Source organism: Pogoniulus pusillus, chromosome 1, assembly GCF_015220805.1.
Source record: "Pogoniulus pusillus isolate bPogPus1 chromosome 1, bPogPus1.pri, whole genome shotgun sequence".
Classification (NCBI taxonomy): domain Eukaryota; kingdom Metazoa; phylum Chordata; class Aves; order Piciformes; family Lybiidae; genus Pogoniulus; species Pogoniulus pusillus.
The window spans coordinates 31,483,152-31,504,376 of record NC_087264.1 but is presented as its reverse complement, the minus strand read 5'-3'; the positions used below and the strand labels follow the sequence as shown (position 1 = coordinate 31,504,376).

The window sequence follows — 21,225 nt, the reverse complement described above, 5'->3', positions numbered from 1 at the left end:
TACTAGAAAGCTTGCTAATATCGCTACAGGAAATTGAAGTGTATTGTGGCAAACTTGGGCACGTCTGTGCTGCTTATAATCTGCTACACCATTTTGTAATTAGACAAAGTACAACCATCGACTGGTGCACAAGGTAAGTACATGTATCCGGAGCATCAGAGACCACTTCTGCGAGATAAGAGCTATGCCATGTCTTTACGGCCAGTACCACAAGCTGGCAAGCCACGCACTCATTCAGATTCCTGATCAGCTGTGCCAAGAACGACCAGCAACGCTTCATCGCTATTTGCAAACACAGCGTGTGTTTCTCGGATGCCTTGTACTTCTCGGGACAGAATTATAACCGTATTTGGGCCAGAAAATTCCAGTTTCCACTGGAGTACGCAGGTGCTGGCTGCTGCTCTTTCAGGGGAGGAAGAGGGCCAGGTGCCAAGCGCAGCTCCCAAATCCCGCCGCCCCACATCCCCCTCCCCCCGGCCCCGAACTCTCAGACTGGCTCCACCTCGGGGAGGAGCAGCAGAGCGAAGGGTTGCGCCCCAAGCCCAAGGGCCGCCCCGGGGCCCCGCCGCGCTCCGCCCCGTCTGCCCCCGCTCCCGCGGAGGGCGGGCTCTGCTCTCGCTTACCCGCCAGTGATGGGGCGCGGTGTGGGGCGGCGCTGCCTGGCGACCTCGAGGCTCGCGTCTGCCCCGTCCCCCGCCTCCTCGGTGTCCGTGAGCGCCGCCTCTTCCCCGGCCCCCGCCTCCTCCGCGGCCTTGGTTGTTTCCGCCGCTTCCCTCAGTCGCCGGCTCGGCAGCCTTCTCCGCGCCGCCGGGCCGCCGCCGGCCATGCCGGCCACCTTCCTTGCGGGGCCGGCTGCCGCCCCGCTCACGCTGCATGGCCGGGTCGCAGCCTCCTCCGCGCCGCCCGGGCCTCCGCCGGTCTCCGCCTACTCCCGGAAAGGGGACGCCCGCGGAGGCCGCGAGAGGGAAATGGCGGCGCGGGGCCCGCGCCCTCAGCAGCTCCCCCTGCCTGCGCTGCGCTGCGCAGCGCAGCGCCGCGGCCAGGCCTGCCCTGCCCTGCCCTGCCCTGCCGTGCCCTGCCGTGCCGCGGGGCCGCGGCTGTGGCGCTGTGCCCGAGGCGAGCGCGGGGCAGGCGGCGCGGGCGCGTTGGCCCGCGTGAGGAGCTACAGTGGAATCGCTTTTCAGGTGTGTGTCAAACGTGACAGTGCAGGTGGTGCTGCGCAACCCGCGCGTCTGCCCAACCGCATGCCAGTCGGTCATGGCGGATGAAGACGGCTTTGGAGATGGTTTAAGTCCAGCCGTGAACGCTGCCAGGTCACCACTGAACTACGTCCCAAAGCATCACAACCCAGCTGCTATAGTGTGACTTAGCAGACTACGCACAGCAGCCCTATAAAATCCATGCAATGAGTTCTAGCAAGGGCAAAGTGATGTTAACCTTAGCACTCTGGATAACGACACTGTCACAGAGAGTGACAGTAAATACAAAACCATAGAATCCATCACGTTAGAAAAGCCCTTTTAAGATCGAATCCATATGTAAACCTCACAGTGCCAAATGCTCCATCCAACCCTGTCCCTAAGCACCACATCTGCAGGTCTTTCAAATCCCTCCAGGGATGGTGATTCCCTCATCTCCCTGGGCAGCCGATTTCTTTCAGTGAAGAGAATTTTCCTAACATCCATAAACCTGTCCTGGCGAGGACACTTCCTCTTGTCCTACTGCTTGTCACTTGGTCCTTTTCCAGTAGACAGCTTCCCAGCCACCCTTCCCCAAGCCTGTAGTGCTGCGTGGGGTTGTTGTGACCCCAGTTCAGCATCCAGAGTTAACTTTCTGTAGCAAACGAGGGAAGAAACAACTGAGCTTCACTTGTCGGTGTTGCACAGAAGCCTGCACTGCGTGTAGGAGCAGCCTCTGGAAGAGCGCCTCGCTCTGAGAACGCGGCACGGGCACGGGAACAGCCTTGTGCCATAGAGCTCAACTGGTTTGTCCTGTTCTGCTTCAGCTGGGTGGGCACCTGTGCTGCCTTCATAGAAGTTCACCAAACCCTACTTGCAGGTGTGCCTGATGACTCTCAGCCATACTCCCGTCCTTTGACAGCACATATTAAAACATTCACATGTGACCAGAGCTCAGGGATGGTTGTGTCTCTGTACTACTACCTATGCCAAGGGCTGCTCAGTTCTGGGGCACAGAGTGCAGCACATCAGTAAATTAGCTCAGCACGGCATCAGTACCACACAAGCACATAAATCAAATAAGAGGGAGCAGCACAGGCAAGCACATTGCAAAGGCATCTAAACGATTTCCAGTGCAGCCAGAACGGATCTGGCAGACTCAGTGCTGAACTGGAGTTTAATAAAAGCTGGCCACCCCAAGCTGTGCCTGCATCTGCGGTGCAATTAGTCTGTGACAAGAACAATCTGCCTGCAGATAACTGTGAGCTGCTGAGCTGTGCAAATCTAACAACTCCCATTAATTCATACTTACAGCTAGACAGAAAAAAAAAATCACTAATATTTGGCAACAAATAGCAAATATCATTAGAGCTCACAAGCTTGGAGTTTGTGCATCAATAATAATGAGACAGACAGCAAAGTCATGGTAATGTACGTGTGCATTTTCATTTGGGAATTTATTTTGAATCTCCCTGTTATTATACTCTCTTATGATAGACAATTAACATAAATTATGTTACCATAGCACACAGCAGTCTCATTCACAGGCAAAATTGCCTTGAGCGATGCACAAAGAAAGAATAAAAGGTATCGCTGCAAATTGTTAACACAGACCTGTTAGACAAAAAGCTGATGGAGAATGAGGAGGTGACCAGAATGGTCAACATATCAAGAGGAAATCTTTGCAGGTCAGCTACTGCCCATTTTTACAAGCATCACAGTAAACCAGCTCATTAGGGAGAGAAGGCTTTGTATGATAGCAAGAGTCTTTTTTATTTAGAAATTAGTTCTAGTTTCTGTGTCATATTGCCAGAGTTCTCCCTACCCACGTCCGTTCAGGAACAATTGTGTCAGGACACCTCTTGCTGAAGGCTGTACAGGGACAAGTGTGTACTGGTGGCCAGTGTGTGTATTACCATAGGATCCTTTCTGTCCTCAGCCCTGCCATTCAGTCACCCACACTACCCAAACTGCACTCTCACACCTCACCCAATCAGTCTTCTTTCTCCCAGTAGAGAAAAGTCTTTCCTTCTTAACTTATTATATCAAAAGTGTCTTCTTTGCTTTGCCTGCTTCCTTAACTCAAAGATTCCCCCCCAGCTGCTCCAGTGCTAACACCTGTTTCCAGCTGCCATCCTGCCAGTGTGGTTCCTGTCTCCCCATGCATCCACACTTTTCCTCTTACTCTCTGTTGTTGGTGATTTCCTATTTTCCTAAGATCATTTCTGAAACCTTGGCATGTCTTCTGTATAGTGGTGCAGGAAACAACACAGTGATTCACTGCCTTACTGAACTGCAAAACTTTAGCTGTCTTTAGGAATACGTAGAGTGCCTCCTAATTTATTCAGAATACCACGGCTGGTGTGATTGATTATCTTGAGAAACAATGGTGGTTGTGATTACATTTAGGGATGCCTTCAGATGCCAGCATACATCATCGTAGAGTGTACACATCTGTGCTTTAGTGCCCTGAACAAGGGTAGGAACAGCAATCAAAATGCAAAAAGAGAGCCAAAATGCTCTGATAGATTGTTTTCCAAGTGGGTGTCGGTATCTCTAACAGAGGTTTGTGCAATTTAATGAGCTGCTTTCTTTTCCTGTTTTTCCTTTACTTTTACAGCTGCCACCAAAAGAATGCTTTTCAGTACCAGAAGCAGCATGGACCGGTGCTAAGATCCTGATGACAGTACACTGAGAACAAGAATGGAAGTAAATTTATTCAGCAATTCTACTGTTGTAAACAGTTCATCCATCAACCATAAGCAGTTGGAAGGGCATAGCCTCTGGGAAGTCATTACTATTGCCACCGTGACTGCAATTGTGAGCTTAATAACCATAGTGGGAAATATTCTTGTGATGATCTCCTTTAAGGTTAACAGTCAGCTCAAAACTGTCAACAATTATTACTTGCTCAGCCTTGCCTGTGCAGATCTCATCATTGGAACCTTTTCCATGAACCTTTATACATCCTACATTCTCATAGGCCATTGGTCTCTCGGAAGCCTGGCCTGTGACCTGTGGCTGGCACTGGACTATGTAGCTAGCAACGCCTCGGTGATGAACCTCCTGGTCATCAGCTTTGACAGGTATTTTTCCATCACCAGGCCCTTAACTTACAGGGCCAAACGCACGCCCAGAAGAGCCGGGATCATGATCGGCCTGGCTTGGCTGATTTCCTTCGTACTGTGGGCACCTGTCATCCTGTGCTGGCAGTACTTTGTGGGGGAACGAACGGTGCCACCTGAGGAGTGCCAGATCCAGTTTCTGTATGAGCCCATAATCACCTTTGGCACTGCAATTGCTGCTTTTTACATTCCAGTGTCCGTGATGACCATTTTGTACTGTCGCATCTATAAAGAGACAGAGAAACGAACCAAGGACCTCGCTGAGCTACAGGGCTCTGAGTCTGTGGCAGAGTTTGAGATGATAAAGCCTCAGAAAACGTTCCTGAAGTCTTGTTTCAGTTGCAAGCAGCAACACTCAGTCAAAAGAGAGAGGTGTCAGGCTTCCTGGTCTTCATCTAGTCGAAGTACATCAGCTACGGCGAAGGTGTCCCAGGCAGTGAGCACTTGCAGTGAGTGGGCCAAGGCTGAGCAGCTCACCACCTGCAGCAGCTATGCCTCTTCCGAGGAGGAGGACAAGCTGGCCTCTGACTCGGTCTTCCAAGTAACTTACAAAAGCCCATCAAAGGAAAAGGCAGAAGAGTTCAAGGAGGGTGCAGGTGTGGCTGGCAAAGAGCAGCCTGAAGAAGATGCTTTTGAGCACCAGAAATACTTCCTGTCGCCTGCCAAAGGCCAGGCACAGGCAGGTAAGAAGTGCGTGGCCTATAAGTTCCGGTTGGTGGTGAAGGCCGATGGCAGCCGGGAGGCCAACAACGGGTGCCGCAAAGTGAAAATAACTCCTTGTGCTGCTGCTCTGTCCAAGGAACCTTCCATCAAAGGCATGGACCCCAACGTCAGCAGCCAGATCACCAAAAGGAAGCGGATGGTCCTCGTGAAGGAGCGCAAGGCAGCGCAGACTCTAAGCGCCATTCTTCTGGCCTTTATCATCACCTGGACTCCCTACAACATCATGGTTTTGATCTCCACCTTCTGCTCTGACTGCATTCCCCCGACACTCTGGCACCTTGGGTACTGGCTCTGCTATGTGAACAGCACTGTTAACCCCATGTGTTACGCCCTCTGTAACAAAACCTTCAGGAAGACTTTTAAGATGCTGCTTTTCTGCCAATGGAAAAAGAAAAAGGTGGAGGAGAAACTCTACTGGCAGGGCAATAGCAGACTGCCATGACTGCTCTGACAGCAGGGGATTAGGGGAAAAGAGATCTTCACATGACCTAGTAAACTGTAATCCTGTCTTCTCAAAGCTGTTGCTCTCTTTGTCTAGGGGTTACAAAAAATCGGCAGAGGAGTAAATTATACAGGAAATTATACATGAAAGTGGAGTGCTTGGGATTAAGGAGTCAGTGGCTGCTGCAAGCAACACTGGCTGGCTTGGGTTGTGCAGCAGACCTGCATTTAGGTTGCTGTGTATGTGGTCTCCCTTCTTTCAGACTGGGAATCTGTAGAGTCAGTTTTAAACTACTATAAAACAGGGTGTGACACTCACCCAGTCACCAGGCCAGGATATCCATCTGTCTCCTTGTAGTGCAGATCTTGTTCTCCCTGTGGTTCCTTCCTGCTGTGTTGTTTAGTTTTTGGTGTACCAAGCAATGGAACTCGTGCCACTGTTCCAAGACTGTTCCACCTGCTGCTGGAGTGAAACAAGGACTGTTTAAAGCGGGAAATGTTGTCATCCCCAGTACTAATGGGTCACAGAGATTCATAGCACTCCAAATGGACAAAATTTGTAGAAAAATGGCACACTGCAGAAAATGTCCACTTCAAAGGATGACTTTTCTGCAGACATAGGAAGGGCTCATAGTGGAGGAAAGCAGATAATGTATTCTATGCATGACAAAGTCACAGTCTGTGTTCCATCTTGCAAGTCACTGTCACCTATAAAAAATGGTGATTGTCAGCAGATACCTCAAAATTTCTCTGTTTCTCAATGCCTTCATCCTGTCTCTAGACACCCTGATGAAAGTCCCTCTGCAGCCTTCCTACAGGATCCCTTCAGCTATTGGCAGGCAGCTCTAAGGTTCCCTTGGAGTTCAGCCAGCTCCCTCAGCCTGTTCTCACAGCAGAGCTGCTCCAGCCCTTGGATCATCTGTGTGTCCTTCCTTCAGACTCACTCCAACAGCTCTGTGGCCTTTTATGATAGGGACACCAGAACTGGACACAGAATTCAAAGTAGGGTCACAAGAACAGACTAAAGGGAGAATGAGAGCAAAGAGGTACTAATGCATAACAGGAGGATAAATAATGCATAACAAGAAAAAAGATGTGTTGATGTCCAATGCATTTAGCTCTGCATTATGAAATGATCCCAAACAATGACAGAACTGACATCTCTGAAATAATTATCTGCTGTTGGCACCTCTGAAAGAAGAAATATTTTGTAAGCAATTTAAAAATCTTTCTATAAAACTATAATTTGCACTTTCATACCACTTTTTATCTTCAGATAGCTTTCAAAATGCTAGACAATAGCAGATGCTGGGAAATTAAGGTGCCTCCAGTCACTGTCTTTTGGTCCAGCAGAACCATAGCTGCTCCAAGGCTAGGGGCTGACCACTGTGGCTTTTGGGAGTGGGTTGTGCTGGCTGTTTATAGCAAGCTGAAGGCTCTGATCTGAGGCTGAGGTTTGCTGGGGTTTGTGGTTTGTGATGGGGACACTTCTGTAGTAGGGTTTGAACTTGATGTGCTTGACTGATGCCTGTGTTACACCAGCACGAGTCCTGCAGCACAGACTGAGTGAGTACAAAAGCAAGGAGCTGCCTTAGGCCATTGGAGCAGAGCTGCTGACCTGTCTGCTTGTGGTGGGAGCAAACAGGAAAGCTCAGAAAAGGCCATGAAAAATTAAAGCCAGTGGTGGCAGCAGTTATAAGGAATGAAATCCTAAAATACACATGTGTTTATGAATAAATGAAAAATATCTCCACCTACAAAGTGCAGATTCAATTCTAGCCTTTCTCTCACTATTTGGGGTGAGATGCTCTGGGGTATGAGTTTGGGCCAGTCTTTGTATCTGCTACACACCTGAGCACTACATTGCAGTGGTGACAGGAGCCTGTTGCACATTTCAGGGAGTGTATTAGTCATTGCTCTCAGTGAAGCTGTTAATGTAATTTATTAAATTATCAGTCCATCAAAACGGTTCCCTACAGATAAATAATCCTCCATGTCAACAACCACAGTACAAGCCATTAGCATTTTTTATCCCCAGTCTCCAGAGGGGACAGTGGTGTCAGTGAAAGACTATCAGTGCAGTGATGTACAAACGTTCTCTGCATTCTCCTGGTTGATTCTGTACCACACCATGCTGTGCCTGTTATTTTTTGTGCATTAGCAGATGATTGCTTATTGAAGAGAAGTCCGGGTCCTGGTAAAGGCCCTGTCATCAGCTTTCCTGTGGCTACCCAGAGCTTTCTTTGTGTGCAGTACCTGTGTATAAGTTGGTGACTCTTGTGGGGTTATTTGATCTTTAGCAATGCATCCCTCTGGGTCACAGAAATCTCTGAGACAGTGACACTCCCAGCTAGCTGCAGTGCCGTTGCTAAAGCAGCACATTCTGAAATGGCCTGGGATTGTTGTTGTTTTTGTTGGTCTTTGCTTCTGTTGAACAAGACTGTTTTGTAAATGCTTATGGACACTGTGCACATCCAATGTATAGGAACACACAGTGATGGTTCAATGTGATCGTGAAATGTGTGCTTGAATTGTGGTGCTGGCACTTCAGCATGTGAGACATGGCCAGACGTGGGGACACTGTAAATAGCTGGACCTGTATAAAGAGCTGTGTGTTGCTTGACTGCTCGGGTGCTGCCTGTTCTTTACAACAAGCACAGCCGCCAGAGGGAAACGGTGATGCTTATCAGAGAATCACTTAGAATTCACTCTGCTTTGCTTACAAACTGTACTTCGTACTTTTACAAAGTGCTGTGGGACTTTATAGGGTAGAACAATCTTGTTACCTGTATTTCATAGAATCCTAGAATAGAGCTCGTCTCCTCCAACCTCCCCACCACGGGCAGGGACACTTCTCATCTAGATTCATCTGCTCAAGGCCTCATCCAACCTGGTCTTCAACACTCCCAGGCAGGAGGCAGCTAAAGCCTCCCTGGGCAGCCTCTTCCAGTCTCACCACCCTCCTACTGAAGAACTTCTTCCTAAGACCCCATCTAACCCGTCTCTGCTTCGGCTCCAAACCATTCCCCCTTGTCTTGTCTCTAGGCACCCTGATGAAAAGTCCCTCTGCAGCCTTCCTGCAGGATCCCTTCAGCTATCAGCAGGCAGCTCTATGGTCCCCCTGGAGCCTTCTCTTCTCCAGGCTGAACACTTGTAGCTCCCTCAGCCTGTCCTCATAGCAGAGCTGCTCCACCTCCTGATCATTTTTGTGGCCTCCTCTGGACTCTCTCCATGATAGGATGAGGGTCAATGGCTTGAATTTGGAACTTGAAGTGCAATTCGCAATGATACAGACAAATGGGAATTCAGTTAGGGAAAAAAAAGAAAGAAAATACCAATAGTTACTTAACAAGCTCCAGGGAGACCTAACAGTGACCTGCCAGTACCTGAGGTGGGCTACAAGAAGGCTGCAGAAGGAATGTTTGCAGTGGCCTGCAGGGACAGGATGAGGGCAGTGGTTTGAAATGAGAGCAGAGCAGAGTGACATTGGATGTGGGGAACAAGTTCTGCACCAGGAGGGTGCTGGAACATTGCAACAGGTTTCCCAGGGAGGTAATTGAGGCCCCATCCCTGGAGCTGGACAAGGCTATGGGCAACCTGCTCTAGTGGAGGGTGTCTCTGTTGACTGCAGGGGGGTTGGACTGGATGACCTTTGGAGATCCCTTCCAACCCAAACCGTGCTATGAGTCTATATTCCCATCCTGGAATTACTGTCAGCAGGGGTTTGTAGGGCCCCAGTTAATATTAGAGAGCACCTCCAAAACTGGTAAGTTGGATTTCAGCTGCCCAAGACATTAATACAGTTTATTTCCACAGTTCCTTCATCCCAAGCCCTCGAAAAGAGGCCAAGGATGGGCTGCAGAACAGGTTACTTACCTTTGGGTATCAGATGCAGCCTGCTGGCTCTGAGTTGTGCACTTCCATGTCAAGATATTGCAAATATACTTTGGAAGGGTGAGAACCTGGCTGTGTTGCAAGGAGTTGGAATGAAAGCTATGGAAGACTGGCAGCACTGGGTCGATTTTGTTGTATCCTCACTGCAGCTCTGGAGGCACCTGAGCAACTTAGAGCAGAAACCGTTCTGAACTAACTCACTGATATAAATTCCATCCAGTTGGTTTCCACCTCTGTCTCTATCACACTTCTGTCTTTCAGCACAGTCTCAGGGGGAACAAACCATCAGCTGCAGCCAAATGGAGGAGCATTGGCCTCACCCACTGGGGAGGATCTGTTTCTGAAAATGCTGCAGTCCATTGTGAAAAAAACAAAAATTGTTTTGGTGTCTTTTCCACTTCCCAGATAATTTAGCTTCTTAGGCAGTCCTGACACTTTTGTCTTCTCAAGAAAAATAGCACAATTTATTTTCTCAGCAATTTTCATGGAAATTATGAGATTCCATGTTTAAATAAAAAAAGCAGGAGTTTGCCAGTATCTGCTGGGTGAATTTCTGCAATTAAAAGAGCTAAGAACACATACATGATGCTCTAATTATCATGTTGACACTTGGTACCATGCAACAACCAAAACTCCTCAGTTGTCTTTCAGATCTCCCAATTGCATGGAGATGTGTGAAATGGCTGTAAAAGAAAACAAGATCTTCAAGGTTAAAAACCCTGCAGTTCTTTTATTTATTTATTTGTTAACCAGATGAATTTCTCGTGAAGTTTCAAGATTCTGCCTCTATTTAATCATCAGGCAAAAGGCAATGTTTAAATAATGGCAAGGCTGAGTGTCAAAAGAACTGTAGCTAGAAGCTGATTCATGAAGCCAACATTGCTTTCTTTTCCTCACAGTGGTATTGCAAAAAGGGAAAGCTGAAGGACAGCATAGAATGGAGAGAAGCAGCAGTTCAAAACGTGGTAAACAAAGTGAAGTCATATTCAGAAAAGCCCAGAGCAGCAATGATACAGTTGTGACTCCAGTTTGATCCCCTAATGCATGTGTTCACCCAGTTGCATGGTGAGAACTTTGGGGAGCTGTAAATCACAGTGTTACGGGTTGGAAAGAACCTTGAAAGCTCATCCAATCCAACCCCACTGCCAGAGTAGGATCACCTAGAGTAGGACACACAGGAACACATCCAGGTGGGTTTGGAATGTCTCCAGAGAAGGAGGCTCCTCAACCCCCCCAGGCAGCCTGCTCCAGGCTTTGAATCAGTCACTTGAGATGGGAAAGCTGATATCCCATTAGTTCTGAATACTCAAAAAAGAAGAAAAGAAAAGCCTGTGCTGAATACTTTGCTATGTATGGGATCACTGAAAAGTGGAGAAAAAGAGAAGAGTCAATGAAGGGAGAGAGCAACAGTGGGAAGTGAGGCCACTTCAAATTTTCTATAGTAAATCCCTTCTACAGTTAATACATTTCACTACAGGTGAAGAGGCCTGGTGCTGCCTTATGGTACACAACTGGCTCCAGTGTGCATTTCCTAAAGGAAGGTGCTTCACTGGGAATGTTCTGCCTGCATGATGTGTGAAGATGTGCAATCACAGGAGACCAACAGTGCCCATTCATACCAGAGCAGAACCTTCTGAGGTCTGTTATGGTAGATCTCGTAAAGATGTCATACCCTGGATTTCAGACCTGACTCATTGCATGGCTAAAATACTGTAAAATTCATAATTTCAGTCTTCTGGTAGAGGCCTCAGTTTCTGACAGTGACTTTTCTCTTGTATGGTTGGTATGTGCCTATGTCCTGGTCCTGCCCCAGATGCCATTCTCTTGGAAAGCCTGGTAGAGGCCCTCTCTCAATTTTCAATCACAATTAATTAGTGTGATTACTCACACGGTGTGAGCTCACTTCACTCCCTGGGCAGAGTTCGTGCTCCTTTCCAAGTGCACGTGGCTTATCTACAGTTCAAGTTTCAGACACGGGCAGGGCTTGGCAGGGGGTGCCAGGCTGCGGTCGCTGGGTCTGACCATCATCCAGGCAAACTTGCAGAGGCGCTGCTTGTTGCAGTCTTGCTGCCAGTAGATCGCGTTCCTGCGGTTCAGGTTTGCCCCGGCACAGGCATTGTACCACCAGCCTCCCCCCGCAACGCCGCCAAGCTCCAGCTTAGCACAGTTCTGGAAGTAATTGTCATTGTCTCTGTCCTTGGTGGTGAACTTCTGGTTGTCGTGGACATAAGCCACAGTGTCCATGGTCAAAGCGTCGGTGGCGTTGCCCTTGTACAGCCCCACTCTGAGGCGGTACTGAGACTCCTCAGCTTCAATGAGGAAGGGCTCATACTGGCCCCACATCACCTCGGCATTGAGGTTCACAAGCTTCACTGCCAGAACGTACTGCACGGAGCTGCTGGTTAGCTGGTGCATGTACTCATTCCCTAGCCAGTGGTTCTCATGGGCAGAGCCAAAGCCCTGCTTGTAATCCTGCCAGCTCCTGTCAAAATCCAGCGTGCTGTTGGCTGTAATGTGCTGGATCACTGTCCAGCCACCGTCCTGCATGTTACAGGAGACAACAATTGGGTCCTCCTTTGGTTGAATGATGTAAAGACCATCTCTGGCATTGCCTTTGGAGCGCTGAAACATCTCAAAACAATCTCTTGGATACTCTGAGCAGAGGAAGAGAAGAAGTTTTCAAGTCAGTTTCTGGCCCAATAGGAAATAGATGTTTAGCTCTGACTGGAATCTGACTCTGACTCCATCCCAGCTGGTGGGCATCTACTCAGCTAAAGGGGGAATATCTTAGGGCAGGAGGTGCTCAGCCATTTCCCAAAGCACACACCAGAAGTGTGACTTTGCAGTTTTGACAGAAATCTGTTTGGAAAGCCAGAAGTTATGTGGAGACCATGGCCTTTCCTCCTGTATTCTTCCAGGTGGAGTAGGCAGCAAGTCTGTAGCTCCCTGTGCCATCTGCTGGATTAGAAGAGCTGGCCTCATCCTCTACAAATAAATCCAGTTCACACTTCAGGCCTCTCAAACACCATGGCACTAAAGTCTCACATGTGCCACATGTGCAAAGGTAAAGGGGAGAGATACTGAGCACATTTCTTGCTGATACAAAACTTACAGGCATGGGAGAATTTTCTTAGAAGCAGTTCCTATCACTCAAACTCCAGGCTAAACCTTGCCACTGGTGTGCAGACAGAACAACAGCACTGTGCAGTGCTGAACATCAATGGCAGAAAAAGAGCTGACAGTGCCTCTCCACTTTATTGCTTGTCTGGTAGACTCAGAGGGTGACAAGCATGGCAGGGAGGGCTTGAGGTGACCCTCTGTGTTAGGTTGAAATATTGGTACTGTGGGGTTTTAATATAACATGCTTATAAAGCAATTTCTTGCTCTAGGATAGTGACAGTCATCTCTGAGACCAAGGCACTATGCTCTGCTGCCTACAGCAGAGTGTGAGACTTCTAAAAGCCAGATTATCATTTATGGAAATGTGCATTTATGTAGGCAGCAGTTCACACACAGACAACTCCTTCTGTAGGGCAGGCTGCCATACAGTGTCCTTCCCAGCACTCAGCAGCATGTTTAGGAACTGAAAGCACTCTCTTCTGCACAGAGCTGACATGTATGTCATGCTGTCATTCAGGCTGCTTCTTACAGATTCCGTTATAAACTCTGAAGTGCCACCAGCCAGAGGAGAAAATATGATCAATCCACTACTCCTTGTGTGGTATCTACTCCTGTCAGTGTGTTAGAAACCCTACCAAGCTGGGCTTCAGAAGCTCTGCAGGCAGAGGGATCACTCAGTTACAGGTACCAATGGGATTTAGGTGCTGAGGTCTCAGATGTAATCCAGATATGATTATTCTAAGAATAACCTTCAAATGCCACAAGATATTTTTCCCCCAAAACCTGTTCGTTGCCCTTGAATGAGATGGCAGCTGAGTTGAAGGGTTTAAAGATTTGGAGGCAGAACATGTTCACACTGCAGTCTCTTTGCAGGGTAACTTCCAAATGAGCTGGATGAAAATGGTACAGCAAAGCACTAGAAGTAACCCACAGTATGCGTCCAAGCCACTCATTCTCTCCATCAGTACCTTTTTCATTGCTGTTGCTCAGTCTCACGTTGCCTCTCTGCGGTAGAAGGTGAGCATTGGCTAAGACCACTTCCTCTGCAGCACTTACTAACTCAGTGCAGTGCAAGAGCAGGAGCAGAACAAATCCTCCTGAGCTTCTCAGCAGCATCTTTTGAGTCAGTCCTCTTGTAGCAGCACAGAACTGTAGCACAGACTGGGATTGAGCATGCAAAGATCTATGACTATGAAAGCCCTGAAAGAGAAAGATACTGAAACACTCAGCTTTAATAGAGCAAGTCCTGACAAAATTGGCTCTTCCCATCTTTACTGATACCTCACCCCCTATTTCTGACTGCTTATTGCTCTGACACTAAGAACATACTTCACCTCTGGCACCCTGTGCCATGCTAGGCAATGAAGCATAATGCAGTTTGGGGAGGATAGAAAGCTCTAGAAAGTAATCATAGTATTCTAGAATGGCTATGGTTAGAAAGGACCTCAGAGCTAATCTACTCCAATCTCTCAAATAGACTCAGCTGCTCAAGGCCTCATCCAGCCTGGTCTAGAACACTCGCAGGGAGGAAGCAGCCACAACCTCCCTGAGCAGCCTATTCTAGAGTCTGACCACCTTCAGACTTCTTCCTGAGCTCCAGTCTAACCCTGCTCTGCCTCATCTTCAAACCATTCCTCTTTGTCCTGTCTCTAGACACCCTGATGAGAAGTCCCTCTGCAGCCTTCCTGGAGGATCCCTTCCAGGGAGGGAAGCAGCTCTAAGGTCTCCCCACACTCTTCTCCAGGCTGAACAACCCCAGCTCCCTCAGCCTACCCCCATAGCATCTGATGTAATAACAAAGCAAAAGCAAATCTTGTATTCATTAAAAAATAATTTTGCTCCTTCACTGAGTCCAGAGGGAAGCACTCCTGGCTGAACTGGCAGAAGCAGTGACAGTGCTGCTGGCTGCCTATAGTACAAGCAGTGCTCAAAGGCTTGGCCTTGTGAGTGCTGGGAGCATTTCCTTGCACTGCAGATCTCACCTCAGCACATCTGACTATGTCTTTTATGAATTCCCACCTACAGCTTTAAGTAACAGTCACAGGTTTAACTCGGGTTTGGGGGAAAAAATCCTCATTATCAAAACAGCAGAACAAAATTTTCTTCAGCCTCTTCAAAACCCAGAAGGGCTCAGAATATGGAATCAAAACAGTTTTGAGCCTCACTTTGTCCTCCTTTTGGGGTTGCATATCTAGTAAGCCTCCACCCACTGTAGCATGAAGGCTTAGGCTATTGCTGTACTGAATCTCGGAGTCCTCAAATCCCAGCTTGACTGAAGAGGAATTTCTATATGAACAGCCTAGACTGGATTCAAGGTAGCAAATGTTTCCCATAGTCTCCAAGGACACATTTACTTCCACTTTAGCCAGACTATTTTAGATTATTTATTTATTTAAGGACTGAGCTCCCCACAACATCTCTGACAAATGCAGAAATAGATCCAGTAAACACCTCTTCTGTCTGAGCTGGTTTCCTGCCAGCATCAGCAGAGAGTCTACAGAGGTCAACACTGTTTGCCAGAGTGCTTTCTGCTGCACCACAGCCACAACTCTGACTTAGCAGCAGATGCAGCAGTTTTCCAGAGTGAACACATACTTAAAGGTCCAAGACAAATCACTGTAATCAAGTTCAGGTTTGAAAGTTAATTTGTATCCTTATCATACAGAAAAGCAGCAAACCAGAATTTTCTGTTCTCCCTAAAAGCATTCAGTAGTAATTCTGACTTACTGTTCACAGACAAGTTGCTGGTTCAGGCAAAGCTGGTCACTTGACATTGGGATTGTAAGAAACTGGAAAGCTGCCTTCCAGAAATTTTGGCAGAGAGCTTCCCCTGAAGCATTCAAATCCTACTGTAACTGCATTTCCTACTGTCAGGTATCCTTTTCCCTGAAAGCTTCTGTTACTTTCCTATTATTAATTTATTACATTGTAAGTTACTTAAAGTCAAAACCTAACCCACAAGCATCATTAAACTTAGACTTGAAGTTATTTTTTTTCCATCTGTCTGGTTTTCCTTTCAGCATTTTTGAGTGAGTCAGGCTTTTTTTATTTAATTCCCTCACACTGACACACTGAACTGATTTAGAGCTCCATTGAATTTCAGACTAGAACTTGGTATTACCAAGAAAGCAAGAGAGGAAGACAGCACTAGGCAGGCAGCTTACCTCTTTCAAGAGAAGCTTGGCAATGAAAAGTAGACACCAGTGAGTGAGCTCATTCTCTCCAGCTGTACTTTGCCTGCTGCTTAAGTCCACGTGGAGAGCTCAGCCCCAACATAGTATGACAAGTGCAGCAAAACTGCATCTTCATTGTTTCACACTGTGCTGGCTCTGATGGACTTTGGTGTGCCATATGTATGAAGTATAAAGTGCAAAGTTCTTCCATAAGGATTAAAACATCTCAGTAACTAAATCAAATCTCCTTGGTCAATAAATAGGCACAGTGACGGAGAACCAGAAAGAAGTTTGAGTTCAGAAGATGACTTACCAACCATAAATTTTGCTATTACTTCATATTTTAGTGTGGATCAATCAGAAGCAATCTCAGAGCTATAAAAATGGAAAACCAAAAGCACAAGAGGACGATCAGCACCTTTCTGTTCTAGTTTATTTGGATTAACAACAGTTAATTGAGTTCAGTTCACAGCTGTTAGAACTGGATTAATTCATTGTTGCTGTATATCTATTTGCATGGCCTCTGGGTGATGCCTGATCTAGCACACCCCCTTTCTGAGAAGAGCCAACACAAGTTTGTGTGCTTTTGATGCAGCCTACAACCCACTTTGATCAGATTCCATCCCTGAAAGAAGCCACAATTAAAACTGATAGAGAATTTGTCCTGACCTCTCCTTGAGTATTTGTACTATGCAGAATTTCGCAGAATGACGGAATGTAAATTGCAGCCCAGGAGGTTCTGCCTCAACACAAGGGGGAACAACTTTACTGTAAGGGTCACAGAGCACTGGAATAGGCTTCCCAGAGAGGTCGTGCAGTCTCCTCTGGAGATTTTCAAGGCCTGTCTGGATGTGTTCCTCTGTGATCTGTGTTTGATAGTATTGTCCTGCTCTGGCAGGGGGGTTGGACTCGATGATCTCCTTGGGTGTATTCCAACCCCTAATATCCTGTGGTCCTGTGATCCTGTATGGGACTGGAAGGGACCTCAGAAGATAATCCAGTCCAACCCTCTTGCCAGAGCAGGAGCAGAATTTCTGTTCCTCAGTGAAGGCACATGTGAGGATTTGTGAATAAATGCACATAACAAACGTTTTAGGGAAGATTTGCTTGCAACACTAAAATTTCTTCATTTTCCAAGTCCAAGCAAGGTTTTATTATATGGAGGGATGGGCACAGTGAGACAGAACAATGTCTTTTTCCAACACTGCTTAGCAGCAGAGCTCCAGGGAAGTTCAGGACATTCTCTGCTTTCAGTATTATACTCTGCAGGGAATTTTTGGGATCTGTGTGTTTGATGTATTTGGTTTCTGGTTAGTACCAGGCTTTAAAAGCCTTGGCTAGGGCATGAAATACTGCATTATGACACAGATGTCCCTGTGTGCAAAAAGAGAGCAGCAGAAGTACCTTTCCACTGCCTATATTGCTGCACCCCAGAAAACAACACTGACTTCAGTGGTATTTATTGACAGCTCCTGTGTCACCCTGAGATAAAGCAGAGTACATCTTTGGTTTGTGCCTTTGATTCCTACACTTCCCATCACCGTTTATCTCCTCCCCACTCTTTCCATTATTTTTTACTTTCTTGCTGTTTGTTTCTCTGGATTTCCAAATCTTTAGCTGAGCTGGCAGCAGAAGTGAGGTAAGAAGCACTTAATGAGAAAGGAGAGTGCAACAGCATTGGCTGCCTTGTGCTTAGAAAGGCATCTGTGTCTGTGGATGAAAACTTTGAGAAACAACAAAAGCTCTTTTCTACCTCTGCTCTTCATCAAGTGTCTTGAGAATAATTTCTCAGCACTGACATCACAAAAACATAAAATGGCTCAGGTTGGAAGGGAGCTCAGAGCTCATCTCCTCCAACTTATCCACCACGGGCAGGGACACCTCACAACTAGACTCAGCTGCTCAAGGACTCATCCAGCCTGGCCTTCAATGCCCCAGGCAGGAGGCAGCCACAGCCTCCCTGGGCAGCCTGTTCCAGAGTCTCTCCACCCTCCTACTGAAGAGCTTCTTCCTCAGCTCCAGAGTAGGTTTAACGTACCCCTTATGTGGATATGGTTGAGTCTTACACAGATTTCAAAACAATTCATTCCTATAGTGAGTACTTATTAGCCAATAATGAGAACACTTGTTTTTTCAGCCCAGGGATCACGTTTGTTGGTCACAATATGGCAGAATCGTAATTATCCCTCTGATGTTGCTTGTACACAGCAAAAGTGATTGCTATGGGGACAAACAAAACAAACCCCAAACTAAAGTAAACAGCAAAACTAGGCAATAGAAATACTTCAATTGACTTTGAATTGCTTTGCAACCTTGGCTAAACATCCTTTGGTGTCTTTGTGTAGGACCAGTAACAAAACCCCACTGCTAACAGTTCTCACTTGTTCTTGAGCTTCTGAGCTGGCAATGGAATGTGAAGTGTGTTTTTATCTGCCACTGCGGAAAACAATTGTCAGCTGCTGAAACACTGCACAGGAGGCTGTTGTCAATGATGCTCTTAAATCTTACTTATTTGTGAGCTGAACTATTCTTTGAGAAGTGAACAAAGGTTTGTAATTTTCACTGGATACAAAACAAAAACAATGCTTCCCTTTTGGAAACATTTGACTTTTAGATGTTCAGAAACTTTCTTGTCCAGGTTTATTTGTGGAAATATTCCAAGGTCTGAAATAAACACTGAAAGCATCCTTCCTGGTGAGCCAATGGCTACATTCTAAATGTGTAGAAAATGTAATGAATTGAAAAAGGTTCAATCTGAACTGGGGCCTAACTTGAAAAATGCATCCACTGTAGAATCCTATTATGGTTGGGTTGGAAGAGATCTCCAAAGGTCATCTAGTTCAACTTCCTGCAATCAGCAGGGATATCCTCCACTAGAGCAGGTTGCTCAGTCTTATCCAGCCTGACCTTGAATGTGTCCAGGAATGAGGCCTCAGCTACCTCCCTGGGCAACCTGTTGCAGTGTTCCAGCACCCTCCTGGTGCAGAACTTATTCCTCACGTCTAACCTCGATCTACTCTGCTCCTATTTCAAACCATTGCTCTTGTCCTGTCACAGAATCACAGCACTTCAGAGCTTGGAAGGGACCTCCAGAAATCGAGTCCTACCCCTCTGCCAAGGCAGGATCAGCCAGGGTAGTTCACACAGGGCATATCACCTTTGGAAAGAGAGGGAGGTAACTGAGGAAAAGTGTGAGGATGTTGCTAGATCATGTAGGAAGAAAATTAGAGGTGAAAGCCCAGTTAGAACTTAGATTAGCCACTGCTGTGAATGATAACAAGAAGTGGTTTTATAAATATATTAATGACACAAAGAGGTGCAAGGGTAACCTCTGCTCTTTATTAGACAAGGAGAGGAACGTAGTGACTAGAGAGGAGGAATAGGCAGAAGTGCGTAACACCTCCTTTGCCTCAATTTTCAGTAGTAAGAGAGTTTGTCCTCAGGACAGCTGGCCTCCTGAGCTAGTAGGTGGGGTCAGGGAGCAGAACAGCCCCCCTGTAATCCAGGAGGAAGCAGTTAGGGACTTGTTGAGCCTCTTGGATCCTCACAAATGGGATCCATCCTAGAGTGAAGAGACAGCTGGCAGATGAGCTGGCCAAGCCACCTTCCATTATTTATCAACAGCCATGGCTCACCGGAGAGGTTCCTAAAGACTGGAAGCTGGTCAATGTGGTGCCTATCCATAAGAAGAGTCAGAAGGAGGAACAAGGAAATTACAGACCTGTCAGCCTGACCTCAGTGCCATGCAAGAAAATGGAACAGATCATCCTGAATGGAATCCCAGGGCACCTATAGGATGGCCAGGGGGATCAGACCCAGACAGCACAGATTTAGGAGGCGCAGGTCCTGCTTGACCAACTTGATCTCTTTTTATGGCCAGGTGACCTGTCTGGTGGATGTGAGGAAGGCTGTGTATGTAATCTACCTGGACTTCAGCAAGGCCTTTGACACTGTCTGCCACAGCAAACTCCTGGCCATGATGGCAGCCCATGCCTTGGACAGGGGCACTCTGTGCTGGGTTAAGAACTGGCTGGATGGCCGAGCCCTGAGAGTGGTGGTGAATGGTGCCACATCCAGTTGGTAGCTGTCACTTGTGGTGTGCCCCAGGGATCAGCGCTGGGCCCAGTCTTGTTCAATATATTTATTGATGATCTGGACCAGGGGATTGAGTCCAGCATCAGTAAGTTTGCAGATGACACCAAGCTGGGAGCAGATGTTGATCTATCGGAGGGCAGAAGGGCTCTGCAGAGGGACCTGGACAGGCTGGATGGGTGGGCAGAGGCCAAGGGGATGAGATTTAACAATGCCAAATGCAGGGTTCTATACTTTGGCCACAACAACCCCGTGCTGCACTACAGGCTGGGGATAGAGTGGCTGGAGAGCAGCCAGGCAGAAAGGGACCTGGGGGTACTGGTTGACAGCCAACTGAACATGAGCCAGCAGTGTGCCCAGGTGGCCAAGAAGGCCAGTGGCATCCTGGCCTGTATCAGGAATAATGTGGCCAGCAGGACCAGGGAAGTCATTCTGTCTCTGTACTCAGCACTGGTTAAGTCACATCCTGAGTACTGTGTCCAGTTCTGGGCCTCTCAATTTCAGAAAGATGTTGAGGTGCTCAAACGTGTCCAGAGAAGGGCATCAAAACTGGTGAGGGGCCTGGAGCACAGCCCTATGAGAAGAGGCTGAGGGAGCTGGAGGTGTTCAGCCTGGAGAAGAGGAGGCTCAGGGGAGACCTTATTGCTGTCTACAACTACTTGAAAGGAGATTGTAGCCAGGTGGTATTGGTCTCTTCTCCCAGGCACCCAGTGACAGAACAAGAGGACAGAGTCTCAAGCTGCCCCAGGGCAGATTTAGGCTGGACATTAGGAAGAAATTCTACACAGGAAGTGATTGGCATTGGAATGGGCTGCCCGGGGAGATGGTGGAGTCACCATCCCTGGAGGTGTTTAAAAGGAGGCTGGATGAGGCACTTCATGCCATGGTTTAGTTAATTAGAAGGGTTAGGTGATAGGTTGGACTCGAAGATCTGAGAGGTCCTTTCCAACCTGGGTAATTCTGTGATTCTGTGATTGTGTTCAAAGGGAAGCTGGCTAGCACTTCAGGATCAACTGTCTGGACTTCACACTAAATAAATCTTAACAGCATCTAACACTTCAGGTTTGATCCAGATGTGGTATATTTTAAACACTATTTCTCCAGCTATCAGCCAGCTTGCAGGGTCATTTCCACTACAAAAAAACATTTAGTGAATAAGGTGGAAGCGTTTTCCATCTCAATGCATCAGTTTTACCTCAAGTATCAGATCAGCACCAAGTAATAAAACACATTTGCTAAGTACCTGCACAAATATTTGATTCATTGAGCCCAAAGGTTTTTAAGAAGGAATGTGGTGATCTTTAACCTGGATCAGTTAGCTACATTCTTTAGTTTGAAACATTGGAGCCTAACCTTGTAATACAGGAGCCTGAAAATGATTCTCTGATACCGGACAAGCAGCTGGGAGCATTGTCATGGCAACCAGCTCATTTTCAAAGAGATTCACTGACTTCTGTTGCTCTCTAGCAACCTCCAGCT

General features: G+C 47.2%; 3 protein-coding genes across 4 annotated transcripts in view; 1 reads left to right on the top strand and 2 right to left on the bottom strand.

Annotated features, from left to right (window-relative positions):
- AVEN (apoptosis and caspase activation inhibitor) overlaps window positions 1-989 on the bottom strand; it is a 90,940-nt gene extending 89,951 nt beyond the window's left edge. The window contains exon 1 of the mRNA XM_064147734.1: window positions 624-989. Coding sequence (XP_064003804.1) covers window positions 624-875 — 252 coding nt within the window. The 5' untranslated portion in view covers window positions 876-989. The remainder of the gene's footprint in view (window positions 1-623) is intronic.
- CHRM5 (cholinergic receptor muscarinic 5) overlaps window positions 1-8,090 on the top strand; it is a 49,440-nt gene extending 41,350 nt beyond the window's left edge. For both annotated transcript variants that reach the window (XM_064147711.1, XM_064147720.1), the window contains exon 2: window positions 3,799-8,090. In XM_064147711.1, coding sequence (XP_064003781.1) covers window positions 3,882-5,468 — 1,587 coding nt within the window. In that variant the 5' untranslated portion in view covers window positions 3,799-3,881 and the 3' untranslated portion in view covers window positions 5,469-8,090. The remainder of the gene's footprint in view (window positions 1-3,798) is intronic.
- A 2,240-nt stretch (window positions 8,091-10,330) lies between these two features.
- Window positions 10,331-13,630, bottom strand: LOC135180721 (fibrinogen-like protein 1-like protein). Its single transcript, XM_064153426.1, has 2 exons — window positions 13,450-13,630; window positions 10,331-12,015 (listed from the first exon to the last, which is right to left on the bottom strand). Exons 1-2 carry the CDS (start codon window positions 13,595-13,597, stop codon window positions 11,315-11,317), a joined length of 849 nt encoding a protein of 282 aa, XP_064009496.1. The 5' UTR covers window positions 13,598-13,630; the 3' UTR covers window positions 10,331-11,314.
- Window positions 13,631-21,225: the final 7,595 nt, after the last annotated feature.

What these genes read in the sequence shown, in the direction of transcription:
- LOC135180721 (XM_064153426.1), bottom strand. Translation starts at nt 13,597, where the DNA reads ATGCTGCTGAGAAGCTCAGGAGGATTTGTTCTGCTCCTGCTCTTGCAC. An exon ending in GAGCAACAGCAATGAAAAAG is followed by an intron (nt 12,016 to 13,449) that starts GTACTGATGGAG and finishes TCCTCTGCTCAG; the next exon opens with AGTATCCAAGAGATTGTTTT.